The sequence below is a fragment of the Eschrichtius robustus genome, chromosome 2 (genome assembly GCF_028021215.1).
Source record: "Eschrichtius robustus isolate mEscRob2 chromosome 2, mEscRob2.pri, whole genome shotgun sequence".
In the NCBI taxonomy this organism is placed as follows: Eukaryota; Metazoa; Chordata; class Mammalia; order Artiodactyla; family Eschrichtiidae; genus Eschrichtius; species Eschrichtius robustus.
The window spans coordinates 56,926,147-56,946,010 of record NC_090825.1 but is presented as its reverse complement, the minus strand read 5'-3'; the positions used below and the strand labels follow the sequence as shown (position 1 = coordinate 56,946,010).

The 19,864-nt window shown below is 35.5% G+C and overlaps 1 protein-coding gene and 1 pseudogene across 1 annotated transcript in view; both read right to left on the bottom strand.

Moving 5' to 3' along the window:
• Positions 1-2,547: 2,547 nt before the first annotated feature.
• Positions 2,548-9,307, bottom strand: LOC137758854 (NADH-ubiquinone oxidoreductase chain 1-like; annotated as a pseudogene).
• Positions 9,308-10,933: 1,626 nt separating this feature from the next.
• The window catches only part of FCHO2 (FCH and mu domain containing endocytic adaptor 2), a 112,475-nt gene continuing 103,544 nt past the window's right edge, over positions 10,934-19,864 (bottom strand). Inside the window, exons 23-26 of the mRNA XM_068535493.1 lie at positions 18,173-18,372; positions 17,363-17,427; positions 13,582-13,746; positions 10,934-13,263 (exon numbers count right to left, since the gene is read on the bottom strand). Of these exons, the coding sequence (XP_068391594.1) occupies positions 13,241-13,263; positions 13,582-13,746; positions 17,363-17,427; positions 18,173-18,372 (453 nt within the window). The 3' untranslated portion in view covers positions 10,934-13,240. The remainder of the gene's footprint in view (positions 13,264-13,581; positions 13,747-17,362; positions 17,428-18,172; positions 18,373-19,864) is intronic.

Sequence of the window (19,864 nt, the reverse complement as noted above, 5' to 3'; positions counted from 1 at the left end):
ATTCCTACTCTGAACATGTGTTGAGCTCATATGAGAAAGCCTGGGAAGACATTATGGCTCAGACTATTCCTATATACCCCAAAGGTTCTTTTTTTTCCCAAATAATATTTGATGGTATATGATATTATCCTGAAGCCAGGTAAAAGAAGGATGTAAAAATCTGGGTGGCCAAAGAAATCAGAATAAATGTTGATATAAAATTGGATCACCTCCACCTTCAGGATCAAAGAAAGATTAATAGATTGTGGTTATTAACAATAAAGTGATTCTGGCTGCTAGAACTGGGAGTGACAAGAGTAATAGTATGGCCAGAAGTAGGATGGATCAAACAAACAGTGGTGTTTGGTAATGAGATATAGCTGGAGTTTTTATACTAATAATTGTGGTAATAAAATTAATAGCACCTAGGATTAAGTATACAACTGGTAAATGTAGGGGAAAAAATGGTTAGGTCAACAGAAGCTCCCATGTAGGCTAGATTGCCAGCTAAACATAGATATACTGTTCAGCCTGTTAGCCTGTTCTAAAAATGGTGGTGGAAGAAGTAAAAAACTTATTTATTGGGAGAAATGCTATATCAGGTGCTCCAGTTATTAGTGGAACTAGTCAGTTTCTGAATCCTCCAATTATAGTAGGTATAACTATGAAATTAGGTATAACTATGAAATTATTACAAATGCATGGGTGGTACAGCTACATTGTAGATTTGATCATCTCCTAGTAAAGCTCCAGGCCTGGTTTGGCACGATTAAAAGGCTTAAGACAGTACTTCTATTCTGGCACAGGCACCAAAAAACAGATGCTCAGTGACTCTAACTTTATGGTTTGTTGAGAATAACCAGCAGTTTATGAACATAGTGAAATGGCTGAGCAAGCATTAGACTGTAAATCTAAAGACAGGTTGAGGCCTCTTTTTGCCAAGCCCTGTGGCGAATGACATATTGAATTGCAAATTCAAAGAAGCAGCTTTAATTCTGCCTGGCTTCTCCCCTATTTCTCCCCTGAATGGAGAGAGTAGATTGAAACCAACTGACTAGAGTATTTAGCTGTTAAATAAAATTCTGTGGGATGAAAGCCCATCAAATCTGGTAAGAATTTAGTTTAATAAAAGAGTGTGATTTGCATCCAGTTGATGTAAGATAAAGTCTTGCAATCCTTATTTTCAGGAATTCAGTAAATAATACTTGCTTAGGACTTTGAAGTCTCTTGGTCTGTGCTAACCTAAATTCCTAATCCAGTACTGATAATACTGATGATAAGGGAAGAAACACTGTTGATATTATGATTAGTGGTGGTAAAAGTGTTATTCATTTCATTTTTCATATTGTCATTTTATTTCATGTTATTTATTGACGGGGTTGTGGTTAGTGATGTAGAGCAGATTAATCATATATAGATTGAGTAGTGCTATGACAGCTGTTAATGTTGGTAAAATATTATTTTTTGTTATTTCTTGAGTAATCATTCATTTAGGTAAAAACCCTGAAAGTGGTGGGAGGCCTCCTAATGATAATGTAATAGTGAGAATAATTATAGCAATTAAGGGTGTTTAATAAATTAGGAGAGGGATAGCATTGTGGTGGATGAATTATATATAAATAATGTAATGAGTGTTCTTATTATATAAGTATAGGATTATTATAGTTGGTTATAAACTATAACAGCTGTTATTCAACCTATGTAACCAATTGATGAGTAGGCTGATTTTTTGTAGTGGGGTTTGGTTAAGACTTCTTCATCCTCCTACTATGATTGATTAAAAAAAATATAGCTCTAATTAGTAACATGTTTAGATTAATGGATGATGAAACTCAATATAAAATTGATAGTGGTACAAGTTTCTGTAATGTTAATAAAATTAGGACAGATATTAGTGGAGCTTCGGGCATTCAAAAGTGGAATGGGGAAAAGTCCAAGTTTTATGACAAGGGCTGTTGTGATAAAGGATGCTGTTGGATTAAACACTTTTATAATTGTTCATTGGCCAGAATATATTAGATTAACAAGTATAGATGTGATGGCTTGTGTCAAAAAATATTTAGTGGATGCTTCTTTGACTCGTGGGTTGAATTTTTTAATTAAAACTAGAATAATAGCTAATATGTTGATTTCAAAGCCAATTCAGATTATTAATCCATGTGAGCTTGTCATAACAACTGTAGTTCCTGAAATGATAGTGAAATGATAATAAAAATAGGGGATTTATTAGTATGGGAAGGATATAAACCAACATTTTCAGGGTATGGGCCTGATAGCTTACTTAACTGACCTTACTATAGAATATGGTGTAATATGGTAGCATGGAAATTTTTGAATTCTTAAGAGTAGGTGCAATTCCTTAATACTAGAAATAAGAGGATTTAAACCTCTATAATTTACTCCATCAAAGTAACTGTTTTCTCAGACATATTATGTTCAGTGCGATGCTTGATATAATGATCAGTAATGATATATTTCATATTCAAACAGCTAGTGTTAGTAGTAGGAAGTTTTTCATAGAAGATGTATAAGTTGGTCCTATTGGAATCGTGGATAGGATGCTTGTATTCATAGGGAAAAAAGGACAGGAAGATGATTTTGATAATAAAATTGAGTATAGTTCTGGTACATAGGAACAGAATTGTTGTAAAAAATATTTAATATAATACTGTTGGCATATTCTGCTAGGAAGAATAGGGCAAATGGGCCTGCTGCATACTCAACATTGAAGCCAGAGACAAGTTCTGATTCTCTTTCTGTTAGGTCGAATGGAGCTTGGTTGGTTTCTGCTAGGATTGAGAGAAATCATATCATGGTCAGTGGCCAAGATGGAAAAATTAGACATAAGTATTCCTGAGTAGTGATTAACGTTGAGAGGGTAAATGATCCATTAATTAATATAACTGATGATAGAATGATTGCTAGTGTTACTTCATATGAAATTGTTTGCACTATTGCTCATAGGGTCCCAATTACTGCATAGTTTGAATTTGAGGTTCAACCTGACGAGAGACTATAATACAGCTAATATAAATAGTATGCCTAGGTTTCTATTGATTGATGGATATGGTGTGGGTAAAGGAATTCATATTGTTAGGGCCAATGTAGAGGCTAGGACTGATGCAATAATATAGATATTGATGATGTTAATGGTTCTTTAATGAATAGCTGGCCAGCATTGGCAATGGGTTGGAGCAGGCCATCACATCCAACAATGTTTGGTCCTTCATAGAGTTGTATATAGCCCAGTACTTTTCACTGGATTAGGATAAGGAATGCTGTAGCAAGTAGAATGGGGATGATTAATAAAAGAATGTTGATTATAACCAAATTGTTAAGGAGAGAAGTTAAATCTCTGGTTATAAAGGTTTAAGTTTTATGCAATTACCAGGCTCTGCCACCTAACAAACCCTGTTCTTGGGCAGGGCTGGTGTAAATTAATTAAGATTAAGATTATGTCATCCATTAGTTTTGTAAAGTAGGCCTGATTTCTCTTGTCCTTTCATACTGGGAGAAATATGAAATATATAGCAATTGATCTGGGTTACTTCGGTCTGAACTCAGATCACGTAGGACTTTAATCATTGAACAAATGACCCATTAATAGTGGTTACACCATTGGGATGTCCTGATTTAATGAGGTTGTAAACCCTACTGTTGATATGAACTCCAGAATAGGATTATGCTGTTATCCCTAGGGTAACTCGTTCCATTAATGAAGCTTTTGGATCAATAGATGATAAAATATTTTGATTAGTTGGTCTAGGTTTTAATCACTTGTTTTACTCTCCGAGGTCACCCCAACCAAAATTTTAGTCCATTTAAAGTTTTGTTATCCCTTGATTTCATTAATTTTTGGGGAGGGGGCGTTGGACTAAATTAGAGCTCCATAGCGTCTTATCGTCTTATTCTGTCATCACCTTCTTCACAGGAAAGTCAATTTCTCTAATTAAAAAGTAAAATACATTGCAACTCCCGCTTTCTTTTCATTTCCGTTTGAATGGATAAACAACAAGGTCCTACTGTATAGCACAGGGAAATATCTCCAATCTCCTGGGATAAACCATAATGGAAAAGAATATTTTTAAAAATGTATATATGTGAAAAACTGAGTCCCTTTGTTCTACAGCAAAGATTGGCACAATATCGTGAATCAACTATACTTCAATAAAAAAGAAAAAAAAAGTAAGACAGTAAAACCCTCGTGTGGCCATTCATTCAAGTCCATATTTAAAGAACAAATGATTAAGTTACCTTTGCGTGGTCTGGATACCATAGTGGCTATTAAACATTTGTCACAGAGCAGTCAGTGCCTCTAATACTAGAAATGCTAGAGGTGATAGTTTTGGTAAACAGGCAAGGTTTGTGTTTGCGAGTTCCTTTTACTTTTTTTTTTTTTTTTAATGAACTCAAATTATCCTTTTTTATTAACTCTCTCTTTTTGATTACTTTTAATTTTATTTTTTTAATTTTTGGCTGTGTTGGGTCTTCGTTTCTGTGCGAGGGCTTTCTCTAGTTGCGGCGAGCGGGGGCCACCCTTCATCGCGGTGCGCGGGCCTCTCACCATCGCGGCCTCTCTTGTTGCAGAGCACAGGCTCCAGACGCGCAGGCTCAGTAGTTGTGGCTCACGGGCCCAGTTGCTCCGCGGCATGTGGGATCTTCCCAGACCAGGGCTCGAACCCGTGTCCCCTGCATTAGCAGGCAGATTCTCAACCACTGTGCCACCAGGGAAGCCCTCTTTTTACTTTTTAAAATGTTTCCTTAAGCACATACCTGTGTTGGGTTAACAACTGATTTAATAAATAATTATTAGGTTAAATTTATATTTAACTATCAGTGATTATCCATTCTGATACAATCTTATGTGAGGAGAAATAATTCTTGTTATTCATATTAACAGTATTGCTTCTGTTGATAGATTGATCCAGTATTATGTTAGGAGTTCGTTTTTATTAGTGGAATTAAGATAAGTAAACTGTTGGACTTGAATGCTTTCTTATTTGGTGGCTGCTTTTAGGCCAACTATGATATTAATATGACAATAACTATGATATTAATAATATTGATAACAATATTATTAATATAACTTCCTTCTAAGGAAGTCTGTATCCTGTATGTAAAGGGCCTTACCTATTTAGATTAATACTTAAATTTATGTTAGAATTGTTTCTTAGGTAAACTTAAAGTTGAACCAACATTCTGTACTGGATAACCAACTATCACCAGGCTCATTAGGCTGTTCACCCCTGTCTACAAATCTCATAATTCTGCTACATAGATGAGTTTGTTCTTTAAAAACTGTTCATAGGTTTCATCTTACTTTGGGGCATTTGACTTCTTTTCCTTAAATTGTTCTAGTTAAATCATTATGCAAAAAGTAAAAGGCGTAAACTTTGCTATTTAATAATTTAAATACTTCTTTCACCATTCCCTTATGGTACTCTGTCTATAGCACTAGTTAAAGTCTCTATCACCTATACTTTTGTTTGTAAATAAATGTTTAATTTATATACTATAATTGAGCTTGATTAGTTTGGGCTAGTTTTGGTTCAAAGTGGTCATTTAAGATGAAAATCTAGTGGGTGTAAACTACATGATTTTAAGCTACACTTAGATCTGTCCAAGCACTTTCCAGTATGCTTACCTCTGACTGACCTGTCTCCTCTTAGATGTTAAATAGTTATAAATAAGTTGTATACATAGGTTTCGGTATTTGAGGAGCGTGACCATCTATGTGTGCATGCTTCATGGCCTAACTCAGTTAAGCCTATTTTTAAACTTACTGCTAAATCCTCCTTTAGTTTTTAATTTTATAAATACTTTTGTGTAAAATTTAACGTTCTTAAAGTAGAAAATGTAGCCCATTTCTTTCTACCCCATAGGCTGCCTACACCTTGAACTAATAGTTTTATGTTGTTTGTGCTTACTATGCCTCCTTTTTAGGGTTTGCTGAAGATGGCGATAGTCTGTATTAGCAAGGAATGGTGAGGTTTATCAGGATTTATATCGATAGATTATAGAAAAGGCTCCTCTAGAGGGATAAAAAAACACCACCAAGTCCTTTGAGTTTTACGCTATTGCAAGTAGTACTCTGGCATATAATTTTGTTCTAATTGTTTGGGTTTAGGGCTAAGCATAATGGAGTATTGGATCCCAGTATGAGTCTTAGCTATCGTGTAATCAGGAATATTAAAGTCATTTTTGTAGTTTATTTTAGCTGCAGCTTTTTACAGCCTAATTAAAATTTAACTTTATTATAAGAATATCTTTAACATACTTTATACTGAAAATTTTATTAATTTGAGTTAATCATATGACCTTGGTGGCTGGCATGAAATTTCCCAACTCTAGTGAGTTAGTATAAATTAGTCAAACTTTTGTTTCTGGCTTAATTTTTATCACTGCTGTTTTCTGCAGGGTGTGGTTAATCTAGGCGTCATGAGCTACTTGTTAATGTGCCTGATGCCTGCTCCTTTTAATCACTGGTGATCCAGAGGGCTTTCTCACTAGGATGTGGAATACTTGCATGTGTAATTTTATTAAGAATTAATAGAAAGACTGGGACCAAACCCATGTGTTTATGGACTTAGTAAACTCATCTAGGCATTTTTAGTGCCTTGCTTTATTAATTAAGTTATAGTAACAAGCTAGATATAAGGGGATCCCTGTCCATCAAAATTTTGTGAATTTTAAGTAGCATGCTAGCGTTTAGTAGAAGTATTTTAAACTACTGGAGAGGGAGTAAGTTTTTCTAGTCCATAGGTTTAAAGTCAGAATTTTTGGTGTTGGAAATTTTCATTTTGTTAAAAATCTTGGCTAAAATATATCTTAATTTGTGATTTAGATATTTCTTATAGAATGAGGGAAAGTAGGCTTTTGTGTACTGTTATATTTTAATCTTGTTTTGGAAATGTCAAGATTGGTCTTAAATATATACACTTTGAGGTCTACAGGGGCTAAGGGGAGTTTGCTAATTTTTATTTGGACATGTGAATGTACACGTGTTTATCAATTTTCTTATGTATTTTAAGCACTAATACCTTATGGTTGTTGATGCTGTAAAATAATATTCAGTATAGGCTCAGCTAGATGTTGACTGACTGTGTTAAGGCCTCAGATGGCCATAGCTGGGTCACAGCATGCCCCCAAATTAAAAAATATCAAATGTATGACACCACAGTTATGTGTGCACATGGGCTGATTAGTCATTAGTCCATCAGGATGTCTTTTATTTAAGAGGAAAGCTTGAGAGATTTTAGGTGAGATGGTCCTGAAGCAAGAACCAGATGCCACATACAGTTCAGTTCTAGAAACCCCCATGTTATGGGCCCAGAGCAAGAAAAGGGGCATGTTTGTGGGATGAGCTGCCTATTTCTCAAAGCTTGGGATTAAGGGAAGTCTTTGGCAGTGATAAGTATGGTGATTAGAGTTGATGTGACTTAATGGAATGTGTACAATATTTTGTTCTACGTAATCATATAATATTCATAGTTTGTACTCATACACATGGAGTAAACAGTGTATGATTATATATACAATGTATCATACAATCAAGTATGTATGTACTAATACATTGTAATGGGGCAGGTCATTTAATATACAAAGTACACAGCAATGGGATCCTCTAGAATTTGTTTTTAATACTGACATAGCATGTAAAAATAATATCTTACTGTTTATGTACAACTTTCAGGGAATAGTTTAGGTAGAATTTCTGATGGCGGAGTTGGAGCTTCTTCCTTGATGTTGTAGGGAGGTTTTTCTCCTTTTCTGGTTTATAAGACCAGAGTGATAAACTACAAACAGTCTTCATTTTAGAAGATTATTTCCAGTTAAGGTTGTGAGTAGTGTAAGTAAAGAATAAGAAAGTAAAAGATTGATGCTAGTTGACCAATGATAAATGGGTGTTTAAATGGTTGTCCTCCAACTCATGCTAATGTTAGTAGGTCTGCTACTAGTAGTCAGAAGAAGCATTGGCTGAGGGGTCAGAATACTATGCTTTGATATATGAACTACTGAGATAATTGCTAGAATTAGGATAGAAAATACTAGAGCTTATATGCCACCTTATTTATTGGGATGATATTGAGGCGGTAACATCCAAGTTTCTGAAATTTAAAAGGCTCTTAATTTTGCCAAAAGCTACCCTGAAGACAGCCTCAACCACATCATATGTACACATTTCCTCTGTCCCTTTTCTGGATCATACTTTTTAAAAGAGATTAATTTGGGCAGAAAAAAGAATTGATACTGTATTCACTTGGGCAAAAGAAATCAGGGCATTGAGCTTTGAGACCAAAAAAAAAAAAAAAAAAAAAAGGAAAAAAGTAGAGCAGAAATCTACTTCCATACATTAATAAGCAATAGAAAACAAAGTAGTTATATTAGTAGAACCAAGTGGAAGGCTAAGGCAGTGATCAAAATGGGAAGACCCTCATGTAAAGAGATCCTTGTACATTATTTACATCAACATAAAGTTCATCTTGCACTCTATTTCTAAAACTATTTTTCAAAATAGAAAGTTTTTATTGTAAATGTAATAACCTACCCATTATAAAAAATAAAGTGAAATTTGGACATTAAACATCCTGTGGAAAGTAAAAATCCCATCACCCAGAAATTACAACTTGGTGCATATTTTTTACAAAGGTTTTTGCTTTAGGTGTATGCACTTTAAAACAAAAAAGAATTACCTTTTACCATCTAACAATGTCATGGCAATATTCCGTATCAATGACTATAAACCTTCATGATTATTTTAGTTAATTAATTGAAGTTGACTTACAATGTTGTGTTAGTTTCTCATGTACAGCAAAGTGATTCAGTTATACATATATACACATACTTTTTCATATTCTTTAACATTATGGTTTATTACAGGTATTCCCTGTGCTGTACAGTAGGACCTTGTTGTTTATTCATGATTATTTTAAATACCTACATAGTATATCACTATATGGGAGCTATCAGCTCATTTAATCCTTCCAATTTTTTCATATAATAAACACATCTTTGCTTTCTTGTCTCACTATTTTCTTATGACAAATTCCCAACAGTGATGAATTACTAGTTTAAATGATAAATAAGGTTTTTAAAGGTTTTGAATTCAAACTGCTCTCTAGGAAAGTTACACTGATTCACTCTTCTAAAGATAGAGAAGACTTAGAATACTTTCTCAAGTTCACCCTGCTCATTGCTGGGTTAAAACTGTCAAATAAATTGATTGGGCTAAGTGCAGAGATTTAATTGGAAATATGCTATAAGGAAATACGCCTGTACTAGTCAGAAATCTGGTGGCTGACCTGCTGGCCAGTTCACCTTCGGCCATTCCCAGCCCCCTCGCCTTTACTCACTTAAAAATAAAGGCTACTTGCTTTCTCTGCCTCTTACACAATCCTGGCCAATAGGAAGTAAGCAGAAATGTGCTGGAAGAGCTTTAAATCTCCTGACAAAAAGGACAGATACACCTGGAACTGCCCCCCTCCCAGCTCTGGATGTAAATATGTAGTTGGAAGCTGTGGCAGCCATATTGCAACCATAAGGAAAAAGCCAAAAGAATCACTTGTTCTGTCCAATACCAGCAACAGATAAACTTGCAGACTTCGTGATGTGGAAAAAAACTTGTCTTTATCCGTTTAAACCATTCTTAGTTTTGTTTTCTGTCACCTGCAGTTAAAAAATTACTGACAGATGAAACACTGCCTGCTAAAGATAAGCAGTGGTTTCTGAGTTATCACAAATAATCATAAATATCATGATTAGAGGAAATACGGAAATAATCAGATATATTTTAAAATAGGGGTAAAATACGTACATATAGCAAGAGATGATGGAATGAACCTTTAGTACTGAAAGCCACAGACACCATTAAACGCACATTTAGGAGAAGGAATAACGAAAGATGACCGAATGGAGAAAGGGCAGGATGCGTGCCAGAGGATTACTGTGTTTGTCAAAATATGCTTTCTTTTCCTCCTAGGCACACAACCACACTGTGTTATTTCCCATCTTTCCTTGCAGTTAGTTAGTTGGAAGCACAGATCAAGTTCTGGCTAGAGGAATGTGAACACAGGTCATGACCAGCTCTGCGCCTGGCCCATAAACTCCCAGTTTCCTTCCTTCCCCATCCACCAGCCAAATGGAGAGGATTTTGAGCAGAGTCACAAAAATGGAGGGAGCCTGTGTCCTTGAATTACTGTATGGAGCAGAGCTCCTCCTCCAACCTCCTTAGAACCGTGACATGAGCGACATACTAGTTTACAGTGTTAAGTTCCCGGGATCTTATTTATCACAGCAGCTAGCATCATTCACTCTGAACAGGTGGGAGCAGGGGAAGTGGAAACAGAGAATAATGAAGAAAAAAGATGAGCCTATGGTATGAGTGGTAAGAGTGCTACCTGTTTGGTACGTAGGTTCCCCAACCTGACCTAGATTAACTAAACTGCTCCTTTTCATGACACAGATTTAGCAAAATTTTCAATATTTAGGATGAAATCTTTTTTCCAATTCCTTTTTGTTGCTCCTTTCTAAATCCACTGGTTTTTGAGAGGCTTGATGTTCCTGATTACCTCCTTGAAAGAGTATGGTTTTAAAACCGTGTAACGCTGTGTTCCTAAGCAGCTTGTCAGGAGGAAAGTCTTTGCTAAAGTTTAACATCAATTTAAGTATATTTAGAAACAAATAAAAATAATTCCTATTAAACAATTTCTATACTTCTGGGCTATAGTCCAAATGAAGTTTTCCTATACGATCAGTTAAAACTAAATAACAGACCAATCTATATGCCTGTCTAAATGGTGATACAAAGTTCAACACCAATTATCCATTGCTTACCTAGCTTGCCTTGTCCTAAAGTCTATGATGTAGCTATTATTACTATAAACAAGAGTACAAAAACACACAAACCAACTGATAAATTATATATTACATGTTTATTAAGAGCACAACTTTTATGTAAAATTTACATTTTTATGAAAAAATCAAAAATATTTACAAAATTTTGTAAGATTTGCATTGTTCTAATTACAACTCAAAGTAGTAAATAACAATTCTTAAAAACTCACATTTGTTAGAGTTCTGTGTTTACAAGTTCTTGGTTAAAGAGGCAGCTACAAAGTTTATCACTATACATAAGCAAGAACCAGCTTGCTAAATACATTTCCGATTGAAAATCTATTGGTCTTTTTTACACCATTAGTGGATTTTTAAATGAAAAAAATCAATATAAACTCATATGGCTTCAAAATTGTAACCTGCACCCAATACAAATTTATGTATCAGCACTTGGTATGAAGACTGTGGTAATTAGGAAAGTGCAGAAGTTTAACCATTTCACTAGTTTGTACATTGTAAGGTAATACTTGATTAAAAACAGACATGGTGAGTATAATGGTGTCTGAATTCCAACAATAAAATATTAACTGCCCAATAAAAGCAGTTTGACTGCAAAGCAATTACAGTTAAGATTCCAGTAAGGGACTGTAATTGGCATTTAATAGAGTACAATATAAGTTAGAAATTCTAATTTTGTCCACTATTTGGTAAAGATGAAAATTTTAGCGAATTCTCTTATGTGTTGCTTTAGTCAAATCTAAATTTAGAATTGGGCTAACATGGATATATTAAGCACATATTGTGTTATATATATTACTAATGAGTAGATTTTCTGCTGTATTTAATATAGCAAGATGTTATATAAATGTCTAGTAGGAGGGGTTTTATTTTCTGGAAAGCTTAACAGAACAATTAGTGGTTTTATATAAATTATCATATATAACACATTTTATTACTTCTATGCAAAATGCAGGACACTGGTACTTACAAATAAATTTCCCATTTGTAAATTATGAAACTGTGTCCAAAATGTTTAATTCCTTCAATTAATCAGGATTTGCTATAAAGTTAGGATATTTACTATTTAATATTAGTAATATTAAGAAATGCTTAACCCAATCCATCATCTCAAATAATTTCCCTGTTTTTAGCAGGTGGCAATTAAGTAAGAACAAGAACATACAAATTGGTAATTTTTCCAATTGTTGAAAATGCCAAAACTAATCTTTTCTAAAGTGTGTTCCTCACAAACTACTACAAAATTCATGCTCACAACACATTCAGGAAATAAATGTACAGATTTCCAATAATAGAGTGAAGGGAAATGTTAAATTGAGAGTTAAAATACCAGTTACCAATTTATCATTACAGTTTTGCAGAACTTTCTGATGAGGTTAAGGTGGAATATCTGAAGGTAATTTCTTCCCCTGTAAACATATGCCATTAGTTATTTCTCTACTGGCTACAGTGTATCACTAAAGAAGCGAGCCAGGGTTCTTAAGTATAAATTGTCCTTTAGTTATTCTGAACTCCCTTCCCAATTGCGGCCAAAGGTATTTATGAAAATTGCAATTATCTTGTAAAAATCCTTGACTACTCTAAGATTCTGAATAGAAGATCCAGACTGTTAGGAAAAAGTGAGGCACATTAATGAACACAAACTAGATAGGCACATTTCTGGGTTTTGTTGTTGTTTTACAAGGCACACATTATGCAATCCATATAAAAATAAATTAAATCTACAGCATTAATTCATCAAAACAATCACAACTTCTATAAAGTTAACTGCAGAAGTAAATTTCTCTGCTGTCTTTTGCAAGCTTATTTTAAAACACATTGCACTTGAGGATTAAAAAAAAATCATATAAAACACCATTTACACTTTATTAATATGTTTATATGAGAATCAAATTATAGATTTTGCAAACACCTTGGACTCTGGTCTGATTACTTTATGGCACAAAACTCAATTTGATTGAGTGTTATAAATGAACATTATCCAAAACTTAGAATTCACATTCTGTCTGTATCCATTCAATATCAAAACTTATAAAATTTCAAAATTATCTCTGACTCTAACAACTTATGGAAAGCTAAATTATTTTGTGCTTGCTCTCCTGAAATTTCAGGCCTGATATTACACTATAACCACAGACACTGAAGATAATTTAAAATTTCAGCCTATAAAAACTTCATTTTACTGAGAATCTGAATAAATGTGTTTCCTGAATATTGCAGTTGATCATTTACAGCGTTGAAAATCATTTCAGTGCTATTTCTTTCGATGACTCACTTCAAAAGTGCAATTTAATGTTTGTAGTCAGCTCTTAAAGACATAATACAAGTTAGAATAGTGTTTGGAAAGAACAGATAATGCAGAATGGCAGGTTTGTACTACTCCCTTGAGCCAACCACTTTCCCAGGTCCATCAACAATCTGCCAAGTATCGTCCTGAAAAACACCAAGCAGACCTTTGCAATTATAATTTCAAATGAACTCGAAGGAGAATATTTTCACTGTGGTTACAGATACAAACCCCAGTTCCCATCTGCTGTTTACAATACATTAGAATCAGATCACAGGTGTTCAGCTATACTGACCATGAGTACTCTCTCTCCCAGGTGTGTCTCTATCTGGCACCTTGGTACCAAAGGTCAAAGAAAAAATTTCCATGCCTTTAGACTATAAACTACTTGACAGTCGTTTAGTAAATGTTAGAATACAAATGTTTCCCATGTACATTATAAAGCTTGAAATCTCCCAACTTACCAGTGGCAAACCGCTTCTTTACTAAGGAAAGCCTATAGCCAGTGCCTACAAGTTCAATATCTACTCCTGAGAGGGTACTTCCCTCGCTGAGGAATTGCACTGCAAGTGTTGTGGGTTTACTGGGTCCTTCTGAAAGATCAAATTTTGCTCTGAGGGACCCAGAACCTACAAGGAAAAGAACAAAGAACTTACACAGGATAATATATTTCACACCAAAAAAGGCAAATGAGCAAGTAAGCTGAACTGTGTTTGTCCTGTGCCAAATTCGTGAAATGTGTACAGCAAACAAAATCAATGTCCTGTTTCCAAGTCAGACTTTATTCAGTGAATCTGAATTTTCGTTAAGTAATCTTCATCCATGCTTCTCTTTGACTTAATAATAATCTTCAGAGGTATTTACTATTGAGATTCCTATGCTACATGCATGTTGAAATGAGTCAAAAGATAAGTCTGAGGGCAGCTCAGAAGAAAGCCCTAGAAGGGATGAGTGGGAATAAAGTCAAAAGGAAAGGACTGCTGAGTACCATATCATGGGCAGGAGAGGTAAAGAAGCTAAGACAGCTAAGATTGGGAAGAGCTGTATCAACATTACTATTCTGTATTCACCCTTCTTTCCCCCCCCCCCCATATATATATATATATATATATTTTTTAACATCTTTATTGGAGTATAATTGCTTTACAATGGTGTGTTAGTTTCTGCTTTACAACAAAGTGAATCAGCTATACATATACATATATCCCCATATCCCCTCCCTCTTGCGTCTCCCTCCCACCCTCCCTATCCCACCCCTCTAGGTGGTCACAAAGCACGGAGCTAATCTCCCTGTGCTATGCAGCTGCTTCCCACTAGCTATCTATTTTACATTTGGTAGTGTATAAATGGATAAAGAAGATGTGGCACATACATACAATGGAATATTACTCAGCCATAAAAAGAAACGAAATTGAGTTACTTGTAGTGAGGTGGATGGACCCAGAGTCTGTCATACAGAGTGAAGTCAGAAAGAGAAAAACAAATACAGTATGCTAACACCCTTCGTTTTAAAATTTAACTGGTCTAACATCATGCCAATTATGTCTGAGGGGCTTTCTTTTCAATATAACCATTTATTCAACATGACTCAGGCAGAAATAGTAAATAATTACGAATATTATAAATGCTGTTAAAAAAAAAAAAAAAAGGCTATGGGCACATAAAATGGTGTGGGGATGATGGGCCTGTATGTCAGGCAAAGGTAACTACAGGTACAGAGATGGGAGACCTGACAGAGCATGACGCATTTAAGGGAACTACATCTACACCAGAAGAGCTGGAGAAGAGGGTACAGGTGGAAGAGGGTGGCAGAAGATGAGACTAGACTGGCAGCAAGGAACAAGCTCTAAATATCTTTACAAACCACCATAAGAAATAACCGTAAGGAGCCACCAAAGATATGCAAGACAAAACATTTCAGATAAGTATCGTAGAAGGGCAGAAAGGTACAAGATGCAAGGTAGGGAAACCACCTAAGGTCAATAAAATAGTCTAGGACTCTAGGTGACAGGAAAAGGGGATCTGAACTAGGCTAAGGGGAAGGAAAGAAAGGAATGAATTTGAAAGATATTTAGGAGTTGAAATCAAGGGGTGAAAAGGAGGAGGAGCCTAGGAGGATTCCCAGGTTTCTGGCTGGGGAAAGGAGAATTGCTGGATAGTAGGAGTGACATTCTGTGATTCCCCGTGTAGAAGCTGAACACTACAGAGAGAAATCTGGAAGAAAATATAACAATGACCCATCCTATACTATTGCACCTGGTGGCACAGATCAATTGGGAAGATGAACTGCTGTATAATTCTTAACGCTTGCCCAAGCCCTCCTTAAACTTTTACAGTTCTTGATATGCAAAATTCAATTCTGTGAAAGTTCCGCCACAGGCCAAGAGCAGCCACCTTGGCAATCCTTAAACTTTAGAATTATTTCCTGTCCCTCTTCTGGGCATAAAGGCAAAATAGAAATAGATTTCTGTTTTACAGTATTCTAATTTGGAGATCTTTTTTTTAAAGGCTGACTAACCAAATCAGAACCATATTTATAAGATGTTTCCATTTCCTCACATAGACACTCTGATACCTGAACAGCAGAGGGAAACTATTAATATAGCTGGTTAGAAAATTTGCATCTTATTTTTAAGAGAACAAACTCCCTTCTTGGTAAATATTTACAGTAATACTGTTTCATTAAATATGGGGAAAATATACCCTTTCTTCCTTGCTAACTGGTTGTAAACCCTCAATTCAAGTAGCAGTTCTGGTTTACTTCCAGTTTCAACTAGGAATCTCAGTTTTGTCTCCCACAGCCGTACAGTTAAGAGTAAAAATCAGTACAGTTTACCATCTGAAAATAGGCAACCTTTAAGTACCAAACAGGAACAAAGGAACTAGAGATTAGCTAGGGTATTTCATACAATGTGTTGTTCTCTAGTAGTAAAAGTCTGGTTCAGCACAGCAGGTCTGAATCAACAGACAATACGAGGTATGTTCCTGGACTTTTATGCAGAAATACCTACAAGAAAAACTACTGATGATATGTTTTACATTTTGATCACATTATGCTTAAAATGTTTAAAAGGAAAAAGTTGAGCAAAACTTGAAACGCCAAAAAACCCTACTTAATAGGAAAAGTAACTGGAGATCAATTAGGCATTCAAAAGAGGGCAGGAGAACTCTCCTTTGATTAAGAGAAACTGCAAATAAGATGTTAAAGACTCGGGCTTCCCTGGTGGCACACTGGTTAAGAATCCGCCTGCCAATGCAGGGGACAAGCCCTGGTCCGGGGAGATCCCATGTGCTGTGGAGCAACTAAGCCCGTGCGCCACAACTACTGAGCCTGTGCTCTAGAGCCCACGAGCCACAACTACTGAGCCCGCATGCTGCAACTACTGAAGCCTGCGCGCCTAGAGCCCATGCTCCGCAACAAGTGAAGCCACCGCAATGAGAAGTCCGCGTACCGCAACGAAGAGTATCCCCCGCTCGCCACAACTAGAGAAAGCCCGTGCGCAGCAACAAAGACCCAACGCGGCCAAAAATAAATAAATTAAAAAAAAAAAAAAGTTAAAGTCTTGACTGTCCTGGGAATTATATTCTAAATTGAGCTAGGGGATATACTAGGAGTGATCAACTAACTAGGCAGAGACTTTTTCTTTGCATTGGGAACACAGATGCAGACATGGTGGGAGGAGGCGATTAACTTGCTTCTCCTTAAAATAACGATCACAGAATTAAAGGCTGTTGATGGTTAGTTTTAATAAGGGGAGATGACCAAGGTAAGGTTCTCCTGAGAGAGAAAAGACAGAGGGGCTTTTTAAGGCCTGGAAGCTTCTGCATGATTTCCGGGAGGCCAGGAGGACCCCAAGAATGAGCTAAAGAGTGTGTTAATTAGTATCAATTAGTTTTCAGTTTCGATTATCAGGTTACCTAGACTTCTATAAATTTACTTTATTAGGTATCTTCTCTTAATGGTAGCATGTGAACATAAGCATTTACATAATATTTATAAAGCTATAGCAAAACATTATTTTTCTCAGAGAAAGCATATTCAATCTAGAAGGAAAAAAATGTGTTCTGAATCTCAACTGGTCCATTCTTATTATAAGGTATTAACTTCCACCTAGTGGTCAGTTTTAGAACTGAAGGCATGAAATTCCAGGAGAAAATTTTCCACAAACATGCCTAAAAAATCCATTTAAACAACATTTTAACATCACATTATAAACAACAAAAAAAAAACATGCACACACTTACCTCTATTTTCTGATTTTTCTGAAATACCAGAGAGTTTCCAAAAGGCTTTCATCTGTTCTGCATTCCTGTAAGAACAAATGTTTTCAGATAATGTGTCTAGCATAGTACCTTGTACATAAATGAACACTCACTAAATACATTTTAAATATTTCACTAGAACTATGGTGCTAGATTTACTTTGAATAGTATCACCTGGTGAAAATGTGTTTGAGTAATATAAATATAATACTATTATCTTTATAAATGGATATTTACCAAATTATGTAAACTCTTTTCATTTCTACTGATCAGAGAAAGGAAAACAATGCATAGGTGACCCAGTACCTTCATTACTCAAGGAAAACACAGTTTTATTACTAAACGGTGAAGCTAATATAAACGAAGAGTGGTTAGAGTCTATACTAATATTAATGGAGGGAACAAGAGAGGTAGTTAAGAGATGTAAAAACTAATACTAAAGACTAACCAGATAGGTATTCCTATAGATATGCTAGATGCTATACTTAATCCTATAAAATAATAATTATCTTTATTTTTAAAACGAAAAAAAAAGTTTAGAGAAGTTACATACTTTGCCTAAGGGTAAAGTTGTATTGAATCATTAGAGTCTGGGTGGGGACAGCAAGACTAGTTTGTTTATTTTGGGTTGCGGCTACCATAGCTTGACTAGTAAAATGTACAGTACCTTTTATAGCATGGTTTCTTTGGGAAAATACACTAAACTTATAAGACAACTTTCAGAGCTTAGGTTCTAAGACTCAGGGATTGCAACAGAAACTTAGTAGGAATTCAGAAATCGACTTAATTTACCATATTGCAGGGGGAAGGGACTGCATGTTTGTGACTCCTCCATCCACTGGTACCACCACCTGTACGTTGGAAAGCACACTTGGTGCCACCATAGCTTCTGGGTTGTACTTATAATCCACTCTAAGATCTGTGGTGCCAGCACTACATTTCCAATATGTTGCAAGATTTAGAGGAGTGGACTGAATACCATTTGATGATACCTTTAAAGAGAGAAAAAACAAACAATTGCCTTTGACCTAAAAAAGTAAACAAGTCATGTTAATGACATACACTTGAACACAAGAGCTCACACACTCAAAAATAACGAGGGAGTTGTCTGTTGCTAGGCGGAGTGAAGCAGGCTCATCTCAAAGGCCTAAGTGTGGACCTGGGACTTTTTACATAAAATTTCTGTGGTGCTTGTTTAAAATGCACATTCCACTGGCTCCAAATGCAGAAAACCTGGAGGCACTGGTGGTACAGGGGTTAGCATAGCTGCCTTCCAAATGAAGATCTGATTCAACTGCTTAGGTACAGGGCACAGAAATCAGCGTGTTACGTGATTCTTATTTATGCATGTAATGTTTGAGAACCTCTCAACATTCAACATAGAGTTCTAAGATTCTTTATAAGAACTGAGATTTAACACAGCTAGAAAAACTGGATCGCCACGCAGTTTTGCAAGCCTGGAGTTAGAATACTTCCAACTTGAAATGTTTAATCACATGAACCACAGTAAATGGTGCAATTCCTTCCAATTCTTCAGTTCCTTGCTCAAATGACTTACTCCTTTTCAACGAGATCTACTCTGATCATCCTGTTTAAATTTACATTGGAAACTGTATTTTCACTCTTCCTTACCTTACCCTACAGACCTTCCTTTCTCCATAGCACAACATACATTATTTACTTACTATGTTTACTATTTTTCTATGCTACTCACAGCAATTAGCAAGCACGGAATAATAAATATTTGCTGAATGAATGATAAATAGATACTGGGAATAAACTTTAAGCCAACGTTAAGTGGCAGCACTTTTTTATTCTTTATTTATTTACTAGAAACATAAGCCATCTTAATACAATTACCCTATTAAAAATTCAAATAAGACATAAATACATGAAACAGGAAATTTATCTCTTGGCATTCTTATTCCCCACTGTTTTGTTTTTTTTTAATTTTTAAATTTTATTTTATTTATGTTTTTATACAGCAGGTTCTTATTAGTCATCAATTTTACACACATCAGTGTAAACATGTCAATCCCAATCTCCCAATTCATCACACCACCACCCCCACCACCGCTTTCCCGCCTTGGCGTCCATACGTTTGTTCTCTACATCTGTGTCTCAATTTCTGCCTGCAAACCGGTTCATCTGCACCATTTTTCTAGCTTCCACATATATGCATTAATATACGATATTTATATTTTTTCTCTCTCTGACTTACTTCACTCTGTATGAGTCTCTAGATCCATCCATGTCTCTACAGATGACCCAATTTCGTTCCTTTTTATGGCTGAGTAATATTCCATTGTATATATGTACCACGACTTCTTTATCCATTCGTCTGTCGATGGGCATTTAGGTTGCTTCCATGACCTGGCTATTGTAAATAGTGCTGCAATGAACATTCGGGTGCATGTGTCTTTTTGAATTACGGTTTTCTCTGGGTATATGCCCAGTAGTGGGATTGCTGGGTCATATGGTAAT